Source organism: Nicotiana attenuata, chromosome 10 (genome assembly GCF_001879085.1).
Source record: "Nicotiana attenuata strain UT chromosome 10, NIATTr2, whole genome shotgun sequence".
Lineage (NCBI taxonomy): Eukaryota > Viridiplantae > Streptophyta > Magnoliopsida > Solanales > Solanaceae > Nicotiana > Nicotiana attenuata.
The window spans coordinates 14,843,243-14,869,956 of NC_031998.1; the positions used below are offsets into that span (position 1 = coordinate 14,843,243).

The 26,714-nt window shown below is 38.1% G+C and overlaps 1 protein-coding gene across 1 annotated transcript; it reads right to left on the reverse strand.

Moving 5' to 3' along the window:
• On the reverse strand, positions 18,396–26,463 carry LOC109233053 (probable methyltransferase PMT7). The gene is made up of 7 exons (XM_019398801.1): positions 25,933–26,463; positions 23,799–24,213; positions 22,804–23,093; positions 21,861–22,244; positions 19,938–20,184; positions 19,712–19,850; positions 18,396–18,809 (listed from the first exon to the last, which is right to left on the reverse strand). The coding sequence occupies exons 1-7, from the start codon at positions 26,132–26,134 to the stop codon at positions 18,651–18,653; spliced, it is 1,836 nt and encodes a 611-aa protein (XP_019254346.1). The 5' UTR covers positions 26,135–26,463; the 3' UTR covers positions 18,396–18,650.

Genomic DNA, 26,714 nt, shown 5'->3' on the forward strand with positions numbered 1-26,714 from the left:
CGACGAGGAGGCCGTGGCCGAGGCTTTCGAATCAGAGAGAGGCAAGGCCGTTTTGCCTTAAATTTGGGAGGCCGACGAGGAAGCCGTGGTCAGGGCATCCCGGGCAGTGGGCAATGCCCTGAAGGATGCACTTGGTGTGATAGACATCTCCGATTTGCCTTCGTTTACTGAGTTCATGTACAATGATGCTCAGATGGTGAAAGAGCGTCCCAACGAGGGGGCCCAAAAAGTGGAAGACACCCTCTGCGAATTTTTTGATGGCGTGGATTCTACCACCACGGAGGATGTCACTGAATTGGGCGACTTAGAGGTGTCGAGGAAGAGTCAATCTCCGGGAATAACCGGACCTTCCTCGAGTCTGAAGCTAATCAACCGGTTCCCAGCTCCGAGTGTGGGTCTTGACCGGAAGCGATCGATCATCACCTCCATTCCAGAGGATGCCCGGGTCCTCTATGCCCCCGTAGAGGTGGCTAGTTACCTTCGGTGCTTGGTGACCAAGGAAGACCAAGACAAGATGAACGAGGTGGAAGCGCCCTGCCTGTTCAACGAAGCACAACATGCGTTAAACCGGGTAACTTTAGATACCTATTGATGACTTCTAATTTGTACTTAGGTTAATTTATAGATGATCATAACTTTTTTCTTTGTGTTTGTAGGACTCGGTGCTTTATCGTGAGACTTTTCTCCGATATCAGTAAGAGCCAAACTAGTATGAGGCCGAGATTCTAGGGCTCCCTGAGAAGAGAGATGCTTACAAATTTCTCAGTGAGCAACGTGAAGGGGAGGCTAAGAGCCTCCGAGTTGAGCCAGAGGCAGTTCGGAAGGAGCACGCCGACCTAGTGGAAAAGGTAAAAGTCTTTGAGATTAGTGACGATGAGATAGACTCAGTGACAAACGCTCCTAACCCGCAGGTCCAAAAGAATCTTGATCGGATCGACCAACTTCGGGCAGAGATGGACATGGTAAAGGCCGAGGCTGAAGAATGGAAAAGTAAAATGGACCGCTTGGCCTCAGAAAAGGAAACTGCCCGGGTGCAATTGGCTTCGACTGAGGTACATCTTCGGGCGGCAAAGGAAAAGGCCGAGGTGCAGGCTAAAAAGATTGAGGAGATCCATTCTCAGCTGAGTTCGGCTGTCTTCGATCGAGAAAATCTAGCCAAGGATCTTGAAACGGAAAAGTCGGTGGCCGAGGTGGTTAAAGCCAATTCCAACATGGTGGCCCAATATAAGGTCGATGCCGAGGCGGCCCAGATTCGAGCAAAGGATATTGTCGAGCACGTGAAGCGGCAATCTCGAAAGGAGGCCCTCCAGGAAATTCATGCTCGGGGTTTCGACTTGTCAGCCAAAATTGAGAGTGCCAGGGGGCTCGAAGCCGAGGATGATGAAGACTTCAAGGATTTGAGCGGATCCAAGGGTGGAGAAGACCCCGAAGGTCCTGGTGATGAGGCGGCTCCCGGCGAAGATTAGGCCACTTAGGCGCTTCATAGATGTTTCTGTTTTTCTACTTTTTTATTACCTTTTTTTTTTTGCTTTTTTTGTTGAGGCCATTTGGCCTTTGTAAAAATTTCCATTAGGGTTGTTTGGCCTTTGTAAAAAAACCTTTTGATATGTATATAAGGCTTTTCCCTGCAACAATTTTTGAATTTTTCCTTTGCCTTATTATCTGCATTTGCAAAGATTGAAATGCCTTAGCATGAAAAAGATTGGAGGTTCAAACAAGCCTTGCCTTCAACATTATTTTTTTAAGGTACCGTGGGGGTTCGGTATGACTGGAAATTTCCCCCAAAGTACTTATAGTTTTTTAGATTGTAATTTGCCGAGGGTAGCTTTTTAGAACCAGTTAAGAAATTTTAAGGCCTTGTTGTTTTGTTACGGATCTCGGACGTCTCCCAGCCGTTCTAATATGGCCGTAGCCTTTTTAGTTCGGGTGTTGCTTAGTGGACTCGTTATCCCGAGTTATCCGGGCTTGCCTAAGATAACAGTCCCCGAATAGGGATGGACGTAGCCTTTAAAGTTCGGGCGTTGCCTTATAAGTCTTGTGCCCCAGGGCTTTGATAGCCCAGCCCGTCCGAGTTTATCTTTGGACGGTAGTCCTCGGAAGGGAGTGATCGTTTGAACTCGGATTAAGGCGGGCACTGGCCTGTACACCTTTGGGTGATCGGATATAGGAAATTCCTTAAGAAATGAAAAAAAAGAAAAATTTTAAGGGACCCGATATTTATCGGCAAGGTAGAGACTTCTTTTTATTCATATGCGTATAGTTACACATGTGTACAAGCTCTGTGCCAGGGCTCGAGTAGTCTATGCGGGTATGGTTCATTTGACTGTTTGACCCTTACAGTAAATCCTATCGATCGAACCGAGATCGTTCAATCAGAAAGTTTGTGTCCTTGCTAAAGTCATTATCCGAGGATAATGCCCCCAGAGTACGAGGTTGATCATAGAGAAGCCTCGTATACTGTTGATGTGATCTTTGACACCGATTCATGATCGGCCTTTGATTCTATGTTAGCACGATCCATTGTTGCCTCGTTAAAAACCTTACCGAAAAACCCGTTTGGGACAAAATCGATCCAAAGGAAAAAGAGTGCAACGCGTTCTTTCAGACCTAATAATTTGTACTGTTTCTTGATGGTTACCTGCAAGTGTTAGTTCAAAATGTAAATAAGTAAAAAAGAATGAGTGGGATCGTACCTTAGCAGTAATATCGCTTCAAGTGAGTTATGTTCCAGTTGTTCGGTAGTTGCTCACCGTTCATTGTTCCGAGTTTATACGACCCCTTACCAGTGATTTTGATAATTTGATGCGGCCCTTCCCAGTTCGGCCCCAGCCTCTTCTCGTTCGGATTCTGGGTGCTTAGTGTGACCCTTCTTAACACCAAGTCCACGGCATTGAACTGTCGAAGGTTGGTCGTTCGATTGTAATATCTCTCGATCCGCTGTTTTTGGGCTGCCAATCGGACAAGGGCGGCTTCAAGCCTTTCATCTAATAGTTCAAGGATCGTACTTATGGCCTCGTCATTCGATTCTTTGGTTGCGTATCGGAACCTGAGACTTGGTTCTCTGTCTTTGACCGGTATTAAAGCTTTGGCGCTGTAAACCAATAAGAACGGGGTGGCCCCGGTATTAGATTTTGAGGTCGTAAGGTACGCCCATATAACTTGGGGCGGAATTTCCTTCCATTTTCCTTTGGCGTCGGTCAACCTCTTTTTGAGGTTTTGGAGTATGGTTTTGTTGGTCTATTCTACTTGTCCATTCCCACTAGGGTGATAAGGTGTTGATTGGATCCTTTTGATTTTATTGTCTTCGAGAAACATGGTCACTTTGTTGCCGATGAATTTTTTCTCGTTGTCGCACACGATCTCGACCGGCATTTTGAACCGACATATGATGTGGTCCCAAATGAAATTGATGACTTCTTTCTCTCTGACCTTCTCGTATTCCTGGGCTTCCACCCACTTAGAAAAATAGTCAGTCATAAATAATATAAATTGAACCTTACCGGGTGCCCATGGAAGGGGGCAACGATGTCCATTCCCCACTTCATGAACGACCATGGTGACAAAACCGAATGTGGAAGCTCTCTGGGTTGATGTATCATTGGAGCATGTATTTGACATTCATCATATTTTCGTACGAACTCCTTTGCGCCCTTTTCCATATCGATCCAGTAGTAGCCGACTCTGATTATTTTTCGAACCAATGATTCGGCAACTGAATGATTTCCGCAGGTGTTGTCATGAATTTCCCTCAGAACGTATTCGGTATCTCCTGGTTCTAGACATATTGTTAGTGGACCATCGAACGTTCTTCTGAACAAGTTTCCATCTTCAAACAAGCTGAACCGGTCTGCCTTCGTATGTAAGGCACTCATTTCTTTTGGATTCGAGGGTAGTTTTCCGGTCTTTAGATATTGTATATATTTGTTTCTCCAGTCCCAAGTCAGGCTTGTGGAGTTTATCTCGGCGTGGCCCTTTTCCACTACCGATCTCATGAGTTGTATGGTTGCCCCTGAATTGAGCTCGTCATCCTCGATCTACGACCCTAAGTTAGCAAGGGTATCTGCCACACTGTTTTGAACCTAAGGTAAGTGTTGCAAAGTCCACTCTTTGAATCGATGTAATGTCACCTGCAACTTATCCAGGTACCATTGCATTTGTTCTTCTCTGTTCCTGAATGTCCCATTAACTTGGTTCAGCATGAGGAGGGAGTCGCACTTGGCTTCGATCACCTCCGCCCCCAAGCTTTTGTCTAGTTCGAGACATGCAATCATGGACTCATATTCTGCCTCGTTGTTAGTCAATTTCATAGTCCTAATAGATGGTGTAATTATATTGCCTATTGGTGGTTTCAATACAATGCCATGTCCTGACCCTTTTGCATTTGAGGCACCGTCCGTAAAGAGGGTCCAGATCCCCGAAGTCGTTCCCGAGTTTACCAACAACTCTCTTTAGACTTCGGGTATTAGGGCCGGCGTAAAGTTAGCCATGAAATCTGCAAAAATATGAGATTTAATGGTTGTCCGGGGTCGATATTCGATATCGTACCCGTTGATTTCCACGGCCCATTTGGCCAAACGCCCCGAGATCTAGGGTTTATGCATTATATTTCGCAATGGGTAAGTAGTCACAACACATATAGGATGATACTGAAAATATGGTTTGAGCTTCCTAGAGGCACTTAGCAAGGCGAGTGCCAATTTTTCTAGGTGAGGGTATCTAGTTTCGGCCTTACCTAGAGTCCTGTTAACATAGTAAATTGGAGATTACTTACCTTGCTCTTCCCGTACCATGACCCCATTTACCGCTATCTCTGATACTGCCAAGTACAGGTATAGTTATTCGTCTGTCTTCGGTGTGTGAAGCAGCAGTGGGCTCGATAGATACCGTTATGGGGTCCTGAAAAGTTATTCTTCTTTTTCAGTAGTGAGAAGAATCAATGGCTTTTATCGGAGGACCTCGAGATGAATCTCCCCATGGCAGTTATGCGTCCGGTTAATCGTTGCACGGCCTTCACGTTCTCCGCAACCTTGATATCTTCGATGGCTTTGATCTTATCGGGGTTGATCTCGATTCCTCGGTTGGATACCATGAATCCGAGTAACTTACTTGATCCGACTCCAAACGCACATTTCTCCGGGTTCAGCTTCATATTATACTTCTTCAATATGTTGAAGGTTTCCTGCAAATGCTTTAAATGGTCGTCTGCTCACAGGGACTTAACCAACTTATCGTCATTGTAAACCACTATTGATTTTTCTATTTGTTCTCGAACATCCGATTTACTAGGCGTTGATAAGTGGCACCGGCATTTTTTAGTCTGAATGGCATCATGTTATAACAATATGTGTCATATTTAGTGATGAAGGAGGTTTTCTCCTGATCATCCGGGTTCATCCGTATTTGGTTGTAACCAGAGTAGGCGTCGAGGAAACTGAGGATCTCGTGGCCGGCCATGGCATCGATCATGCGATCGATGTTGGGCAAAAGGAAGGTGTCCTTGGGACATGCCTTATTCAGATCCTTATAGTCAACACACATTCTTAATTTATTCCTTTTTTTAGGAACTACCACTACATTTGCTAACCAATCCAGGTATTTAACCTCCCGAATGGACCCTATTTTAAGGAGTTTAGATACTCGTCCTTGATGAAAGCATGTTTGACTTCGAACTAGGGTCTCCTCTTCTGCTTGACCGGGTAGAATTTTGGGTCCAGACTCAGCTTGTGAGTGGATATCTCCGGCGGGATCCCTGTCATATCAAGGTGGGATCAAGCGAAACAATCTATGTTAGCTATAAGGAATTAAATGAGTTATTTTCTTTTCTGAGCTCGGGACTTAACCCTGTTCCTAGGTATACCTTTCGATTGGGTTGACCAATATGACCTATTCTAGCTCCTCGACCGTTGATTTAGTGGCATCAGAATCATTGGGGGCTATAAAAGACCTGGGAACCCCGTAGTCATCATCTTCATCAGTTTCCTGTTTCTCCGATTGGATCGGGGCTAGTGTCGATAATTGTTATTTATCTTCTTGCTTTGTGGCCGAACTTGGCCCCTTTGCCGTTGCAGGTGCAGATATCAAAATTGCCCCTTCGACTGCAAATATTTCTTTTGCGGCTGGTTGCTCTTCGTAGATTTTTTTAACCTCTCCTGGTGTTGGGAATTTTAACACTTGGTGCAAAGTCGAGCGCACCGCCCTCATATCATGGATCCATGGCCTCCCAAACAGAGCATTGTACCTCATGCCTCCTTTGATCACATAAAATTTGGTTTCTTGTATGGTCCCGGCGGCATTCACTGGGAATGTTATCTCCCCCTTAGTGGTTTCACATGCCATGTTGAATCCATTTAGAACTCGGACTACAGGCACGATTTGATCTTGTAGGCCGAGCTATTCTACGACCCTCAATCGGATGATGTTGGTCAAACTACTTGGATCAATTAACACAGGCTTAACTCGAGATTTATTTATGAGTATAGATATTAGCAGTGCATCATTGTAGGGCTGCACGATCTGCATCCTCGTCGTTGAAAGACAAGGTTCCTTCCGGTATGTAATATCGAGTCCGTTTTTCTCTTGTGATGGATAATCTGGTGCACTTCAACATTGGCCCTTGAAGGACATTGACCCCATCAAAGGTCATGTTAGTGTTGTGTCGAGGTTCTTCTTGTTAGGAATGTTTATTAGAATCCCTATTCCTGAAATTGTTCTTAGCTCGGTCGCTCAGGAATTCTCCAAGGTGCCCGTTGTTGAATAGTCGGGCTACTTCCTCTCTCAATTGTCGGCAATCCTCCATTCTCTGGCTGTGAGAATTATGATATTTGCATATGTTGTTAGGATCCCTTTGGGTCGGATCAGATTGTAGAGGTAGAGGCCATTTGGTGTCCTTGATGCATCCGATAGCTGCTACAATAGAGGCAACATCGACGTTAATGTTGTATTCCGATAACCTTGGTGCTTCCTTAGGCCCGATGGGTCTGTCGAAACCATTTTTGCTCATGAGTCCCTGGTTGTTCTGACCACGATCACTTCTCCTTTCATTTCGCATACAATTCCGTCCGGACCCACTACTTCTTCGGTATCCATTGTAAGGTAGATAATGATCCCTATTTGATCTCAGTTCACGCTCGATATCTCTCTTGACTCCATCGATGGTTCTGACGGGATAAACGAACCTCGAAGGAGCCCTAAGTTGATCATCTTCAACTCTGATTTTTGATTGATACCGATTGTGCACGTCGGCCCAAGTAATAGCCGGGTAATGTTATCTCCCCTTAGTGGTTTCACGTTCCATATTGAATCCGTTTAGAACTCGGACTGCTGGCACAATTTGATCTTGTAGGCCGAGCTGTTCTACGACCCTCGATCGAATGATGTTGGCCGAGCTACCTTAATCAACTAACACACGCTTAACTCAAGATTTATTTTGAATACAGATATAGCAGTGCATCGTATTGAGGCTGCATAATCCCTTCTGCGTCCTCATCGTTGAAAGACAAAGTTCCTTCCGGTATGTAATCTCGAGTTCTTTTTTTTCTTGTGATGGATACTCTGATGCACTTCAACATCGGCCTTTGAGGTACATCGACCCCACTGATGGTCATGTTAATGAGTGTTGAGGTTCTTCTTGTTCGGTTTGTTTATTAGAATCCCTATTCCTGAAATGGTTCTTGGCTCGGTCGCTTAGGAATTCTCGAAGGTGCCCGTTGTTGAATAGCTGGGCTACTTCCTCTCTCAATTGTCGACAATCCTCCGTTCTGTGGTGGTGAATGCCATGATATTTGCACATCTAGTTAGGATCCCTTTGGGCCGGATCAGATTGTAGAGATCGAGGCCATTTGGTGTCCTTCATGCGTCCGATAGCTGATACAATTGCGGCACCATCGACGTTAAAGTTGTATTCCGATAAACTCGGTGCCTCCTTAGGCCCGATAGGTTTGTCGAAACTGTTTTTGCTCATGAGTCCCCGGTTGTTCTGACCTCGATCACTTCTTCTTTCATTTCGTATAGAATTCCGCCCTGACCCACTACTTTTTCGGTCTCTATTGTAAGGTTGATACCAATCCCTGTTGGGTCTCGGTTCACGGTCGATATCTCTTTTGACTCCGTCAACGGTTCTGACGGGATAAACAAACCCTGAAGGATCCCCTAGTTGACCATCTTCGATGCTGATGTTTGATTGATACCGGTTGTGCACGTCGGCATAAGTAATAGCCAGGTATTCTATCAGATTTTATTTCAATCGTTATGAAGCCACTGAGCTTCGAACATCGAGTCCCTGGGTGAACGCTTGAACGGTCCAATCATTAGCAACCGGTAGCATATCCATCCGTTCCATTTGAAATCGGGACATGAACTCCCTGAGCATCTCATTATCCTTCTGTCTTACTTTGAAAAGGTTCGACTTCCTGGTTTCGACCTTGATAGCCCCGGCGTGTGCTTTCACGAAAGAGTCTGCAAGCATAGCAAATGAGTTAATAGAATTAGGAGGTAAGTTGTGATACTATATCATAGCTCCCTTTGACAGGATCTCTCCGAATTTCTTCAACAAGACAAACTCGATCTCATCATCCTCCAAGTCGTTCCCTTTTATGGCGTATGTGTAGGAGGTAACATGCTCGTTTGGGTCGGTCATTCCGTTGTACTTAGGAATCTCGGGCACATGGAAGTTTCTATGGCTCGGCTTTGGAGCCGCACTTAAAGGGAAAGGTTTTTGCATGAACTTCTTGGAATCCAAGCCTTTCAGTATCGGCGGCGCTCCTGAAATTTGGTCGACCCTGGAATTGTAGGAATCTACCTTTTTGTCATTTGCTTTGATTTTCTTCTCCCCCGATTCTATCCATTTTGTCAACTCCTCAAGCATTTTTATGATCTCGGGGTGAGTCCCCGATTTGTTTCCATTCAACCTCTTTGCGACCGGTTCGTCCCTACGGGTGACTTCTTGGGATGGATCGGGTTCGATTCTGCTCGGTGCGTGGCTTTGGTTCTGTAACTAAGCTATCGCCAGTGTTGAGCCTGTAACATTTCGAAAATTATTCGTAAATTGATCCCTTCCCCTCCATTGTTTTGAGTATTTTGCGCTGCCAATCGAGCTCCACCACGGATGCTATTCTCGGGGTCGGTAGGCAGATTTGTGTCGATAGGCACATGCGAGTTAGCGTCCAACGGGTCGCGACTGGAATTCCGTTAGGATCAACGGGTGGTACCTCGTTACCGGGCGCTATGTTGTTATTTTCACCGTGGTGACCGGACTCATCGTTAACAAGTAGGAGTGCTAATTGTGAGTTTGACATTTTGAGCTTTAACCTGAAATTAGAGGCACGTCAAAGGACAAGTGTAAAATAGTGTGTGTTATGGAAATTTATATCAAATAACCACTATTATCCTTAGCCCCACGGTGGGCGCCAAACTGTTTGCCCTCAAAATCGGATAACAATTAAATTTGTAGTGGTTTTAAGGATACGTGAATTAAATTGACACAAAGCGAAAATTAAATTGCAATTGAAATAAACAATGATAAAGTAAATTCAAACCACAAAAATTGGTCAGTTATAGCCTTGGAGGGTTAGCCATCCTTGAGCAGGATACACTTCGATCTGTATCAAGACACAGTTGACAAGAGCTTAAAGAAAAAATAACAGTGTATTGCTTCTCAGTGCATGTTACAATGTGTTTTACAAGTAACTAGACCCCCTTTTATATAGTAGGGACTATATTAGGTACAACTCTATAAAAGGTAAAAATTCCCTAATTAACTGATGGCTGATCTCACGTCGACATATGCCGAGATCTCCGCCATGATATTCGGTCCGTTACGGATATCACGGCCTTTAGTTGGCCGAGCTTGACTACCCGACAACGCTCTTTGAAGTTAATCAAGGCCAGGACCGATCCGAATCATGTCCTCGATATCCTCGAGGTCGGGTGTTATGGTCCGGACTCAAAATTGATGGGATCCCCACCTCGATCTAGGCCCCCGGTAACCATATCTCGAGTTTGGCCTATCATGTCAGAGACCGAGAGTATTACGAGATCGGTTTTACCAGTATACAAAAACAAGAAAACATATACTCCCTCTGTTCCAGTTTATGTGAACCTATTTCCTTTTTGGTCCGTTCCAAAAAGAATGACCCCTTTCTAAATTTGGTAACAATTTAGCTTAAACTTAGAATTCTACCCTTAATGAGAAGCTTTTATAACCAAACAAATACTCCGGGCCCCTTTTTGACTTGTTTAGGACCATAAATTTCAAAAGTCTTCATTAGAAAAAACTCCGTACTCAATCAAACAGGTTTACATAAATTGGAACAGAGAGTATTAATTTCTGTCTAAGTCTGTCATTGCTGTTTCCGTAGTAAACCGTACTAAGTATCATTTTTAAGAGTTGTGTTAAAAACTTTAAAAATATAACGTTGGGAAGATGTTAAATGAGATAAAAATACTAGGGGCAATTCGTCCAAAAGCCTTAGGCCACGTACTTGATGAAGTCCAACGCGCCGCTACTTTATTAGGTTTCATTGTTTTTTTTTCTTTTGGGGGTCAAGAAAACACCTTAAAGGAAGCTACTATGAATACAACTGCACACGCCATTGCAGGCAGTTTTTGTTAAGGATGCCAGACAAAGTGTGAGAAATTGTACAGTATATCGGATTGAAATGAACATGCTGTCAATCAAACAAAATCTTGCGTATAAAAGCTGTCCCTCTATCACATTTATAACTTTAGCTTTTTCGAGCTATATATGAATGGTGTGGATTTTGCGGCAGAAGTTCATCAACAGTACTAAACAGTGATTTTCAGTTAAATTTTTTATTAATTTTTTTATGCTAAGTTTATAATGGAAACAATGGGAGAACCATTTATGCAAACTTTAAGTTAGACAACCAATTAGTGATGCACTCATCATAGCTTTTTCGAAAGAAGTCAAAATAAGAAAACTTGACATATATATATATATATATATGAAGATTATCAATGGAGATTTCCCAATTCTGTGGAGAGCCACGTACGATATAAAAAAAATTCATGAATCTTCTTATCAACAAGTATGTGGAAATATTCCATATTTCTATTTTTTGGACTTCTAAATACAACTTCATAATTACATTCAGATTTTTTTTGATAATTTATGATGTCTGAATTAGCTACGCACATTTCGGCTAATTCTACGAGATATCTATTATCTTCCACCAACACAAATATTTGAGTAAATGAAGTAGTATGCGTGTCAATAAATTCTCAACTTGCTGAATATGTTAGTGGAAATACTGATGGTTTTAATTGACATATTGCAAGACCATATACAACACCTAAGAAATCTTTTACTCCTTTTGTGGAAATATCTAAAAAGACTAATAATGGATTTAAATGCTTCACCATTTCATTGTTGTACTCCACTTACAAACAAGGCAAAAAGTCCACACTCTCCTCATTTAACGCATCTTGTTTTTTTCGTGTCCAAACTCAAATTAATGTATAAATACTGTTCATAGATAACAATTACTCCACTTTTTGATTATCTTCCTTTTAATTTTCCTATTTTGCCTTTATATGCCCCACAAATATTCAAATTTCCGTTTTTATGAAGCAAATGAAGTTTCAACGAAGAAAGACAACAGAGGTAGATAGGCATCTTGTCAATTGATTATTTAATTAGGCCAACCATAGGTACATCTTTAGACTAAGAGGAAATATTTAAATCGTTTATTAATTGATATAGTTTGCCGGCCGATAAGATTTCTGAGATTGACCAGCCAGCTGGGTTGGTTTGGCTATTCTTTTCTATTGAAAAGGAGTCAGCTGTCTGCGCGAGTCACCTTCTTCTAGGCTCCGCTGGACGACACGGCATTTTCGTTCAAATATATATAGGCCGGACGTACTTGTAACTTGTTGAAAACGGATGCTTTATGCGTTTAATGAAAATCTAAAGAATCTAATTCGAATAAGTTTCCAATTCAAAAATTTCTTGGAATAGATAATCTCTTTTATCCAAAGTGTTTCATGTGGATATAGTTGGTTTTCCACAAAATCTATTTCAGTAGGGTGTATAATGTCGATGGCTCCTTAATGACATGAAGTGATTTAGAAAAAATTTTCTTTATCGATATGATGATCGGTGGTTGGTACATTCAAATAATAAAAAGCAATTCACTTTCTAATCTTATTTAGATTCTGTCAAGTGAATACAGTCAAACTCTCCATGCAATTCATAGTTGCATTAGTTATACCTTCCTTGTTCGTAAATAGAGCAAATTCAGAATTTTCTTTCACTCCAAGCCATAACACGTATCCATGCGCTTCATATTTGCTCAGAGTTTGCTCCCATAAATATAGCCATCAACTTGGAATCAAATAATAAAATGTATCGGAAAATATAGTTTTCCTTTTCTTTTGACATAATATATGGACCTATCAAGATCTAGAATAGTACTCATGAGAAGGAAATTCTCCCACTACATTTAGGACATAGATTTCTAAATATTTTTTAAAAAAGCGGATGGCTGAAATTTGATTTGAAATTGAAAATATGTTTAACATGATTTTCGGGGCATGTTTTGACATGTTAAAAAATACCTTTTTCAACTAAAAAGTTCCAAATGATCATGATTTGGCCCAAAAAGAGGTCTTAAGCTATATTTGGGATTTGAAATTTTGGTTTTCAGAATCTCCCAAAAAAGTAAATTAATTCTATAAACAAAAACATATTTGATTTATTTATTTTTTTGTTGAAAAAGAACTTTCAAAACTAATGGACAAACTCCAACTTATATTTAGTCTACTCGTTGTGGACACTAACTTGAAGCATCAACAAAAGTGAAGTAACAAGATTTGACAAAAAGGCTTTCCCACATTTATAAAGCATAAGCATAAGAAACTAGAAGATCAAGTGGAGTCGCAATGTAAACTCAAAGATGTAAAATAAAGCTTTTGAGTGCATATATTTGGTAAATGTTGCAGCAGAAGTCGTTATATTGCTTTACATGTTAGTTTTCTGTTTAATTATTGCATACCAATTTCTTTATAATATTAATACTCTAAGTAAATGCTTGACCAAAACTAAAAGAATATCAAATATTATCAATACTTTTTAGAAACAAACACGAGTCATAGTCTTTTCATTCAAGATTCTAGCTTTGATTTGACAAGACAATACATACATGTGAAGGATATGACAATTGCCTTACGAGTTATTAAGTGACCTCTCCTACTACTCAACCTGTCTAAATATCATTCCCTCCCACCCCCAAAATCTGTACGTCTTCTCTCGTTCCATTCAATTTTACTTGTCATGTTTCGCTTTTCGAGAGTTAATTTGACTAATTTTTTAAGTTAAATTGCATTAAATTTAAAATTTGAATATTCAAAAACTACACGAAAAGTACTATAATTTGTAATTTTTTCCATATCAATACAATGAAAAAATACATATTAAAACATCGGTCAAAATTTATGTAGTTTGACTATCGAAAATCAAACATGACAAGTAAAAGTGAACAGATAGAGTATTTCTCATTGTTTAATTTAAATTGTGTCAGACAAGCTCGTTAAAAAGGAAAATATTTTCTACGAAGATTATTTTATAGTTCGAACCCACAAACTTTGATTAATTAAGGTTAAAAGAGATCTCATCGATCCCTCCGGCCTTAACACATAAAGATGAAGTGTTGCCATATCTTAAAATTAAACACATAATAATCCTAGCCATGAATAATGACATATATTTCCATCAGTCTGTTGGCTATTGTACTTCACTAACTACTGATGCTGAGGTTTCAATCCTACTGTTTGTCTCTCTCTCTCTTTCATTGGCAAAGAGTGCAGTGGCACTGACTTCCACGTGCCATTTATGGCACTTCACTTCATAGCCTAACCCCTTTCTCATTTCTTTTCTTTCGCCATCAATACTAAGAGCCGTTTGTCCATGATTTTTTTTTTTTTTACTTTTTTTCGATTTTTTTTTTACTTTTTTTTTAAAAATAAGTGTTTGGTCATAAAATTTTTAATTTTTACTTGAAAATGAATTTTAGAATTTTTTACAAATTTAGAAAACTCCAAAAGGCTATTTTTTAAAATTCTCACTCAGATTACTCACAAAAATGCAAAAACAACCCAAAATTATATTCATGTCCAAACACAACTCTAATTTTTAATTACCATTTTCACTTGAAAAAAATTATCTTTTTCGAAATTTTACAATTCTTATGTCCAAACGTGCACTAATAATCGATTTTGAATGAACATAAAGTTTAAAAAAAATTAAAATAAAATATTATTAAAATATACTCCTATGATCTTAAATATATTATAATTACTTTTTATGATTATAAAGCTTATTGAGGGTAAAGCAAGAAATTTAAAGATAATTTGGTTTTAATTTTTTTAAAGTCATTTTTTTACGAAATACATTTAAAAAATTACTCCTATTGTTTAAATACTGTTTTATTTGCCCTATTTCATTTATCGATATTTAACTACGTATGTAAGTCTAGAAATGGTTACTCTTAACTTATATACCCCTACTTATTAGATAACAGTAGTAGGAAAGATACTAAAATAATGGAGTATATTAATTTGATAAAATTGTGATAAATCACAATTTAATAAATTAAAAATTATAATAAACATGGGGTCATTATATCCTTTTTTTATGATTATAATGTTCGATCGGATCAACTTATATGACGCATACCTAAACTATTTCTAGGAATACCAACCAACACAATCAAAATGAGAAATGAGTTTGATGAGCAACAACAGTGACCCTTTTGGCTATTGATTTGAATGAAAAGATGGGAGGAACTTGTTCATCTGATCTTATACTAGTAAATGTCTCTTTCTCTCCCTTTATTCTTTTTGCCTCTCTTTTTTACTTGTTCATCAATCTTTGAGGTCTATTTTACAGAATCTGTACCTAAGAGCAGTTGCGTTACTTTTCCTTTTGACATTTTCTTTTTGTTGAATTCAAGCTAGGATCTATATACTTGGTTATTTTGTGCTAGTCAAATCATTCTTAGAATTAGGTTGAGTATTCAAATATTGAAATTTTAGAGTAGTAAATGGACGTAACAAAAAATCGACTTAATTAGTTTGATTTAGTTCAGAGATTTAAAAATCAAATCGAACTATGAACAACTCTACTTCTGCCTACAATTACCCTTGTTGCAAAAACAAAATATTAGTAGAACAGAAAATAATTATAGGTGAAGAAGCATACTCCCTCCGGTCCAAAATAAGTGATTTTTTGGCCTTTTTCTTGTAGTCCAAAATAAGTGATTTTTCCAGATTTCAAGAATAAATTAATTATTTTTTGCCTACATTGTCCTTGGAGTAAATAGTGTTGGAATATGTGTTAGGAGTGTTTATGCGAGATAGTAAAGGTTAATATGGTCAATTCTATTGTTAATTAATACTAAAAGGTAGATTTCTTAATTTGTGTGAAAACATTCAAAAAATCACTTATTTTAGACCCGAGAAAGTACATTAAAGGCGAAGTTGATGTGCAGTGTACTTAAGGAATGGACTAAAGGAAGGACCATAATGTATGCCTGCAATTGTTTTGTCTTTTGCAGTTAAAGTGAAAAAAGAAAACTACTCCAACTTAAGGACCATGCATGTGATGTAGATATATCAGAGATAAGAGAAAAATAGTACAGTACTGAGTACTATTACTGGTATTTAATTGTACTCGTGCATGCACACGAGCACTGGTCTCATTTTCACCTATACTTAAACAAGAGCCAATAAAGAAAGGCAACCTTAAAATCCAGAAAGAAAAAGCAGGATCAGTCTCTTTGCTATATAGTGAGCAGGGGTGTTCATAAAAACCCGAAAAACCGAACCAAACCGACCAAAAAAATCGATATTTTTTGGTTTGGTTTGGTTTTGGTTTTGAATTTTAAAAACCGATCAAATTTGGTTTGGTTTTGGTTTTAATCAAAAAATAACCGGAAAAAATCGAACCAAACCGACTATAGTAGTAGCTATTTCAAATTTATTATTACACCTATATATATGTATATTTTTATACAAAGTTTAAAATTTTTTACGGTGAATGTTAATCATTTGCACTTTTACTACAGTTCTTTACCTTTATATTCTAGTTTGATTGGTAGTTTTCTTTTGTTAAGTGTAGGATTCCATTTCATGTTAAAAACAATATATTTTTAATTGAGTCCTTTAATTATTCATCACTATTTGATTCAACTATTATCAATATATTTTAGTAAATAATAGATTTCTCAAAGGGCAATTGATTTGATAGTGTTACGTTAAAAATGTGGTCGCCGGAATATGTGTTTGGTAGTGTATGTCTTATATTTAAGAAAAAACCGACAAATAACCGAAAAAACCGAAAAACCGACAAAACCCGACATAAACCGAATCGAGAAAAAACCGACTTAATTGGTTTGGTTTGGTTCTAATATTTGAAAAACCGACTCACTTGGTTTGGTTTCTTTTTGGGAAAAAACCGATCCAAACCGAACCATGAACACCCCTAATAGTCAGTAGTAGAAGATATGGCGGAGCTACATTTATATTAGTTACGGATTTCGACGAACTTAATAGCCTTTGCATAAATTTTACGGAAAAGGGTCAAATATACTCATGTACTTTCAGAAAAGATTTAAATGTATCACTCGTTATACTTTGAGACTAAATATACCTCTGTCGTTATATTATTGGTTCAAATATACCCCTTTTCCGTTAAGTTTGTCCATAGTGGACTTCCAATCCTACGTGGCACTGACATTTGATGAGGTGGATGCTACATGGCCTGCTACCTCAGCGCCCATAACTCATTTTACCCCTCTCTTCTATTTTTTTCCACCACTATTAGCCACCATTATCGTTACCATGAAAAATATTGTATTCCAAATTTTAATCTTTTATATATGGATCAAGGACGCTTAGGTGGCATGTCATGTGGCATCCATCTCATCAAATGTCAGTGTCATGTAGGATTGAATGTCCACTTTAGACAAACTTAACAGAAGAGGGGTATATTTGAACCAATAGTATTACAGAAGGAGTATATTTGGACCAAAAGTATAACGAAGGATATATTTAAATATTTTCTAATAGTACAAGGATATATTTGGCCCTTCCCGTAGATCTTATAGTTGTATTAAGAAATTTGTTATATATATATATATATATATATATATATATATATATATATATATATATATATATATATATATATATATATATTCAAGTACAAACTAGTTACTAAATGCTTAGTCGGCCTCTAGGAAATAAAGCTAGTATGTGAGTCAAAGGAACCATAGGTATTGTAGCAGAAGGGAAGTTGCAGAAACTGGCCAAGAGATAATGGAGAGGTATGAGAGAATAGGGACAAGGAGAGTGAAGATGTCTGAAGAGAGTGGGTCAATTAATGTCCCACAAGCATGGGTTTGTCTTGTCTTGTCATTTCAAAAGCTTCAACTATTAATGTTCTTTTCTCTTGTTTACATCTTGTCCTCATGCTACTATTGACACTACTTTGCTTTTCCAGAGGTTAAAATAGTTTACTTTCTTGTTGCTTCCTTCGTCGATGATATGGAGCAAAAATTATGGGATATTAGAGTTTAAATTTCAGTAGAGAACAAAAACTTTTGGATAATTAATTTCTTCTCTTTTGTATGAACTTTGATGAGCAGAATTACCTCGAGACCAATATATCGGATGAAAAATAGCAAATATTTGGTGGAAAGTAAAGATGTGCGCGATATCAGGTGACACTGCTTCGTCGAAATATTTTCGTAATCTGTATGTATAAGTAATAAATAAAATTAAAATATTAGTTATAAACATAAAAAATGATACCGCTTGCCATTACAATAATTTATTCATTTTTTCAAATATTGATACTGCTTACAAAAATTTCTGCGTATGTCACTGTGCGGCAACTAGAACACGATCGCGATTAGAATGTTAAAATGGGTAATATACTACTAGATGTTATTTTGACAATTTATAAATTAAGTTTTTCAAGTTTTCCAACAACAACAAGTAATCTCACATGTGAGGTCTAGGAAGGTAATATTTATGCAGATCTTACCCCTATCCTAGGGGTAGAGAGGTTGTTTCTGACCCTCGGCACAAAATAAAGTTTTTCAAGTTTTCCAAAAACAAAAAAAATATCAAACAGATACAACTTGAAAACTTGAAAAAAATATTGGTTGAAAACTTTTTCACCTTGTTTTCGCTGCAAAGGCAACCTAAAAATCCTGAAGTTAGTTGCTGATGTGATGTGAATATATTACTATTTCTGTCCTGACTATAATGCAACAAGTCAGTAATTTTAATGGCAAGTACCAACTCTAGGCAATAATAGCATTGAGAAGGAAGTGAAAATGGAAAATGCAAGGCTCAATTCATTTTGAAGTACTAGCTAGCAAAACTGAAATGAACTGGGATTTTCAATCTTCGTTAGTTTAAAATGACAAAAACTCACTTCTTTATGTTACAGCAATGAAGTTGTTCTCTCATGTGTACAACAATTACTAGTTAAGAACTACATTCTGGCTTTCCTGCAAACTGATAAAACAGAAAGCATTACCTATGAGACAAACTGATTTACCATCTTATGAATAAGTTAGACGAATATAACGGTATACATTCAACTAACAATCGCAGGCAAAACTGCTTTAAACAACAGCCCAAAACCTTTTCCTGCAAAATAAGACCGGCTCCGACTTTTTCTGATGGTCTTCTAGAAAATGTAGTTGGACGTCCCAGAGAAACTTTGGTGCAAGATCTTGGATCCTTGATATGATAGGTTCTTCATCTCTAATAATGATAAATCCCTGCATATATATAATTTGAGAACATTAAATTTGTTCGCAATTGAAACTTCTACATGAATATTCATGGAGGATTTCACATGTCACAATTACTGAATGGATATACCAACTGGATCCAGTTAAGCTCAATTCAGTTGACATAAATATGTAGTATCTCTTACATCGAAAGGGAGTCTCGTTTCTAAACATAATTAGTCAATAAGAAATTTTGAATTTGTCACAGTTCCACTAATCCAAAGTGTCCTTGAAAAATCCTCTTACATCGGAACATTTTTCCAGCTACATTAATGATCATACGAACTCTCATCCAAAACACTGAGCTTGAAGAAAAATTGTGGAGCCGTTATGTCAATTAAAACTGTATCAAGATATTGTCAGCGCTAAACTTGAAAACAAGTAGTAGAATGTCCAAGTTTTGCTTGGAAACTAACACACTTTTGAGTTCCATCTCTACCCTATTTTCAACAGATATGGAGATCAAGGATTTATATTTTCCTTTTGTATTGATAGAAACGAACTTATAGTGAAATGTCAAAGTTTGTAAATTAAGTTGGTTAAAATATAAAGGAACTACTCATCCAGTGAGATACCATAATTTCCAAAATTCCATGTTTTATACTGTGGAATTGAGTTTCCTTTCCACCCTGTCTGTTCACTTCCTTTTCCCCATTGTTACTGTTAAATGCATTCTGCTAATTTGTAAACCTGGTTTGTAATCAAGAAACTAAATGCTCCCTTTTCTGAGGGGGTTACATCTTTCACATATGTCATTTATCGAACTAATAGACTTGTTCTGACTTTTCTGAACTATGAAATGCAACAATCAATCTTGCAGATGCTTTCAGTTTATCAGTTGATTAACTATTTAGTCTCTCAAGCATCAAGTCGGAATGAAAATCCTTTACCTGAGGTCGTAGAATACGGTCCATCTCCAGCATGATATCTTCAACTCTACAACCTTCTTCACGATCTTTATAGTGAGATAGAAGATGATTGGCATGCAACAAATCATAAGTGCGGGGATATGTGGAGAATGGCTCACACCTACAGATGCGATTAGATATTTTGTTAAGGTCACTTGTAAATCAGATTAGAGCAATATAGGTAAGGGACAATGAATTAATAGCCTACCAGTCATGAAATACGCCCGTAAGACCCCTGCCATAAACGGCAGACAAGGTGTTATTCATGGTTACAGGAACAACATTCATCACCCAGACAGGCCATGTATTTAAGCCGACCGCAAACCCACCAAGGAAAGCATTCATGTCCATCACATTACGTATTTCTTTCTCCTCAACATTCATCAGTCTCCAGTAATGGCGAACTTGATCTTGCCAATAGATTGTATCCTTTAAGAACTTCTCATGATCAATACCTGCAAGAAATGGATTGTGCATGTCAGACGTAATGAGAGTTCCGAAGAGATGAACGGACAATCTCCATAAAGCTTTCTTGTTCAGAATTATACTTCAGAAAGGAATAGGTGACTTAATAGTTCCATGTTAAAAGCACAACAACAGCCTCAATTATCATTTTAAGCATAGTATTAGCATTTTAGGCCAGAAATAATCTTTAAGAGAAGATAATAACACGAAAAGTTGAGGAAAAATTAGCACTAAACAGCCTACCCTAATGCTAGGCTGTCTACATCGCACCCCTTGGGTGCGGCCCTTCCCCGGACCCTGCATGAACGCGGGATGCCTTGTGCACCGGGCTGCCCTTAGTTTGAGAGAAATGAAAAGGAACCACAAATGCAAACTTGCTGATTGAAAAGGCCAACTCTCACGTGCAAGAAATATAGAAATGGTCGAAGCTAGAAGAAGTAATATGGATGAGGAAAAACCGCAACTCAACAGCGACTCCTTGTTCATTCCGTCTTTAGTTGAATATTTTTTATTCAGTTGTTAGGAATTTGTCTAATTTGGAAACAAGAAAAGCATCTTCTAGAAGTTGCACACTTATTCAAAAAATTTACAATAGACATTCCAAAATTTAACGAAGTATTCAAAAGTCGGGGAAAAAAACAGGCTTTCAGTATGATAGCATAGGCAACTTCAAACAATTCTTGTGATCAACAGAAATCTTATACTCCATCAAACATACTACCAGAAGAAGCTGAAAATTGCATTGGAGTATACCTGATATAAAGTTTTCTTTTTTCCTTTAGAAGGCATGGCGATGGAATATATTCATAAGAGGTTTTCCGTACCTTCTCAATACTAGTGGCTACTTTTCTTGCTAACGACATCTTTGAGTTAATACTTCCATAGCATGAATACGAGTTTTATTAAATAAACTACCCAATTATACTTATTATCCGATGTTACCCAATTATACTATCATTTTGTTGTAATATAAACGCGTTGTTGGACAACTGGAATAGCTGCCGCCATATGTTAGATCATTCAAAGATTTTTTCACTTATTTTACACAATCTAAAAGGATTTTCTATAACAAACAAGCTTGCTACACTATAGATTATCTTTTTGGCAATTTGAAGACAAAAGGGGTTGTTTGAACTTTTGTAGATCAGTATTTAGCAAGAAAATTACTAAGATCATAAACAAATCTCAAGTCACTAAGAAAACCTTTAGCTTGCAAGCTACTAATATCTCTATATTTGTAGGAAAACAACATCAAAAGCATCAGCGCTCTAACTTTTTCCAAACCTCATATCGTTAGAGCCTATGACCTAGTCATTTAATCATCACATCTCTGCCATTACTACTCGATGTTCAACAAGCAACATAGGCAATCGTTTTTCATGAATACTTTAACATACAAATGTTAGAGAATTGAAGATTTTGCATCATTAAGAATCATCACCTATTCTAAACTGCTGGTTAAAGAAGACTATGAAAAGAGCCGAATGACTATGATCAAACAGAAGCACCCAACATGCTAGGCCATACATATTCATTCTGACAGCATAATAAAGAATTAAGACCTGAAATTTGCACCTCCAAAGGGACATATTCACTATGATTGATTCGAGAACTAAAAGAGGACAATACATTAATACAACTACACCAAGGAAGAGAATTGACAAACCTATCCGGCTGAGACTTTGTGTATACTCTGAAAGACGTTGTGGTCGAGGAGGTAGTTTCTTCAAAGAAGATGAACTATCACTAAGGGTAACACAGTTCCTCAGAGGTGTTTTCCACGATGGGTTCAAATCCTCCTCAGAATCACATAAGTTTACAAGCTGCTCCTGAGCGTTATGCTGAAGACATGAATTATCTTCTTGCTTAACCCATATTGCTGTCTGAACTTTCTGTGCAATAAGCTTCCAGCACATTCCAGCAGTTAGATTTACTAATTTGTCCCATATCTCTGGGAAATCCTTATCCTTTCTATAGGCAGGAGGAGCTGAATAGACAAAATATCCATTTGATCTTAATATGCGATTCACTTCTTTGAGTAAAATACCATCTGCACGCTCACCCAGATGAAAACATAGTTTTAGGCATTGTAAAACAATAATACTGTATTTAAATAACATGCACAGCTAGCATATAACTCTGTCTGGGTTGATTACTCTTGTCCAAAATGACATAATTCAGAAATAGCAAAATATACAGTTTTAACCTATGAAAGTCCACCTTAGATTCAAGTACCTTAGGAGAACAGAGTCATAAGCATAGTTTGCAAAGTTATGTACCATAGTTTGAAACTCAGCTATAACAGTTTAGTTGTCACGACAGTGTCTCGAGTAAAGTCTACTTGACATAAAAAGAATAAGTTATTAGCTTCATGATAATCAAGATGGTGGAACAAGAATATTATGGAAAGATATCTAAGGCCTTGCAGATTCTAACACAACATTAAGTTCATTAAATGTCCACAGTTACGTACCATTCTACTGTTAACATGCAGGATGTAGAAAGCCGAATAATTAGACATAGTTTCCTTATTAACGTAAAGCAATTACATCTAGGTCAATCACATTTAAGCATATAACGCTCGCAGGTTCAATATAAGAAACACTCACCATTTTCATGCCAATCAACTCGACATCTGGAACAATGGACCATGTCAAAAGAGTTACTTGGATATGGTAGCTGCTTCGTAGCTAAAGCAGATATCATAGCACCGATTCCTCGTTCCAAAGCAAATTGAATCTGATTCTCATGACCATCTTTGGGAGCAAAAGATAGTGTTTCTATATTTAGAGGAAGAAGATAGGCAGAGAAACTAGCAACCCCACAACCAACATCAAGCACCTGATATACCCCTGCTGCACGCAAGTCACCAGTCTCATTAGTTGTCATATTCCCTAACCTGCATCGAAGATATGAATTTAGTACATCAGCTACATAAAAGAATGATGTCATGAAGGATTGACACCCGTTTGTATCTAGATACAAGGTGAAATGATGCCATATTGAAGATTTTCGTTATTAATTTGTATTGTTTAGGATATTTATTAGACAAAGTCAGTTAAGATTTTTGAGAAATAATATATTAAGTAACAATTTTTTGTGATCAACTACAAAATCGTATAACGTTTTGTATAACCTAGCTCATGTGTGTTGTTGAAAAGCTGTTGACATTTTTTTTGTGATGGTGGTGTTCGGGCAAACTATTGACATGTTGGAAAACTTTGAAACGCCCGGCACAGAGGAAACTCTATCTGATCCTCATAATAGGAAAAAATAGGCTTTCCAGGTAAGCCCAGCCTCACTTGGCGCACTTCACATCCCCAAAAATGAGTCCTGACAATTCGACTCTTGGATGCTGAAAGAGGACAACCTTCTTAGGACTAAGGGTGTGAATGATTCTCACCATTCTTAATAAGGGTAAATGGATCATCTAGTACAACATAAATTAGCTGCGTTAAATTGCTTCAGGGAAGCCATCGTGTGTTTCAAATCAATTTTCATTTTGCATGCTTATGACCGGAAAATAATATAGCAGAATTATCAAAAGGCTGCAACTCCAATAATGACATGGACAGGAGAAGCGAAAGAGAAACAGACCACATACCTCTCAATATATTCTGTAGCTCCATGCTTAAAATGAGTTCCACCGCCTGGAAACCACCAAAGCTGATCCTTTTCATGTACCCAATTTTGTCCTCCTTTTACCTCCGCAAGACGTGTATGGTTTACATTACTCCGCCAAACATAATCCCTGCTAGTTGGCCACCTTATTGGTATCTTATAATCAGCTGGAGGTGGCACCAAACAAAACAAGCGTCTTTCAAGTGGAGGACAATGCCTCTCTAGCTCTTCTTTCCTTGAAAGATCTAATTTTGGCATCAATTCTTTAACATAAGAAATGTCATGACAGGGGATATACTCATTAAATTTCAGAGGACATACATTTATCCCAGTTTCAGGGATTGTGAGGGGTACCATCCGATATGAAAGAGCAATCTTGTTTGTGAACTTCGGAACACCTGCATGCATATTATTAAATACATGGATCCGAGATTCCAATAATAGGAAGCCAGTAAAACAAAAATGCCTAGGAGTCAATGAAAAGAAAGTCAATTCTGAGAGCTCAACATTCAACCAACTAGGGACTGCTCTCCCTAGAAAAAGAAAAATGACACAGGTGAGAGTAACAAATTTAAGGGAAGTAAAATGATAAGAGAAAAAGCAGCACACAAATTCACATGGACACACATTGACTGCCTAACAGATGCGTCTCAGTTTCTAGACGCAATTCCTGAGTAGGTTGACAAGCAGGAAATTGGAAGCAACATGGACAAGAACAAAATGGATTTTGTCAACATGCCTCGAAAATCTTCAAAGAAAAAGTTCAAAAACCATTCAGAAGCTGTAGTGAGGAAAAGATTGGACCCAGCTGTAAACATCATAACAAAAAATTTGAAGTTTCTAACTTGACTGTGCATGCAGGCAAAAAAAATGATAAATTGCTCCTATTGCAGAAGTAAAGCCTGAAAACAGAAACAAGGGAGGAAGCTGAATCAGAGTGGAAGTGTTTTTGCACAACCAACTAACAATATCTGATATAGTCCCATCTCTGGAAGTATTGATGGTCAAAAAGGAAAGATGATTGCTAAGGATGAGTAGGGATTAAGAGCTAAATAGTCACACAGTCAAGAACAAGTTTACTACACGTCATAGAGGAGCTTTTGGATAAATTAAATGGGATAAGTATTTCCCTAAATTGGATCTAAGGTCACGATACCGGCAAATCAGGATGCTTGAAACTGATATACCTAATATTTCTCTAAGGAAACACCAAGGACGTTGCAAATCATGCTGAATCCTTTTGCCCTAAAATGCTATCTCAACCTTTCAATGGCCGAAGCATCGGGTTTCTGAAACTTAAGAAGGTTAAATTGGGGGTTTCTGATGATATCCTCATCTACAACCCTTGCCGGGACTATTACGGACATATTATGACATACATTACTTACAAGCATTTAAGCCACCTCTAATGAACATTCCAATTACTGACTACCAAAATTGCACTTGCCAAACTTGCAACTTTCTACCAAACCACTTGACAAAATATAAGCAACTGAAGGGTTAGCGCCTCTGTTCTAACTAAGTACAACAACAACAACAACCCAGTAAAAACCCCACTAGTGGGGTCTGGGGAGGGTAGAGTGTAGGCAGACCTTACCCCTACCCGGAGGGGAAGAGAGGCCGTTTCCGGGAGACCCTGGGCTCAGAAACAAAAGATCCGTAACTCTGTTCTAACTAAGTAACCGTGTATTTATTTCTAACAAGCCCTCCAAAAAAGTAATCAGAACAATGTCAAGTTTGCTCATGCATAACACAAAGATCAGATTCAAGTACCAGTGACAGAATCTCTGATTAGGGAAATGCAGATCATCTAAACCCCAAGAAAACCAAAATGGACAAAAGTAAGCTGCACTGCCCTAACTTCCTTCTAGTATCAAGATAAACCACTTAATGAAAATCACAATTTGTGTAATGTTGTTTGATTGAGCAGCGAATATAAGAAAGAAAGGCAGACTAAAAAGGAAAATGCATCCCATAAATTGGGAAAGAGGAGTACTCAATACAAATATTCGTTAAATTCTTTCAACAAACAAAAGAAGTGCAATTTTTAGTAGTAATATTTTGTAAGCATAGGAAGAGAGAGAGAGAGAGAGAGAGAGAGAGAGAGAGAGACTAACCAGAGGATGTTTCTGATAAAGTGGCGTTGGAAGGAACAGTGAATTCTTCTTCTTGTTGTTGATGTTGAGGGGCGTAGAGAGATGGGTTACGGCCAAAAAGAGTACCACTATAAAAAGAACCTATCATTACTAAAAGGGCTACCATTATCATCTGCCCTGTTTTCCAATCGAAGGCCCTCGAGCTTATCAAAGATCCGCCCATTTTTCCCTCTTTAAATTCTCTCACTCCACACTATATGTAGAAAAATGTATGATTTTGGAATGAGATCAGAAGAAGGGGCTCACGGAAAGACACTGTACACCTTGAGATCGATAGATATCGATCTCAGGTTTTTTGTGTATGTGTGTGTGTGTGTTCGGAGCTGAAACAGAAGTGAACAGTGTCGAGTGTTCTGTCCTTTCCTCGTATTTTTCGACTTACCTTTTCCAATTTTTGAACCTTTTTTGGAAATACTATTATTGTTTCCTTACATTTGGGGCTGGGGAAATTGAATAATGGGAGAAACACTCACGCTTATAATGGGACTCGGTGCATAAATTCATATGGTTGAGATATATAGGTTTGATGTTCTAGGAGAATTTTGATAAGTCAAGGTGCATCAAATATAATTGAAACTAGTTAAATTATCCGTACTTCCTGCGATTTTAAAACAAATAAAATTGAATAAACTAAATTAAAGGAGCAATAACAAGAAAATGATAGAAATAAAGAAATTTAATGATAGGAAAGAGGGAGTGAAAAGTAAAAAAAAATAATAATAATAATAATAGAGGATGGATAA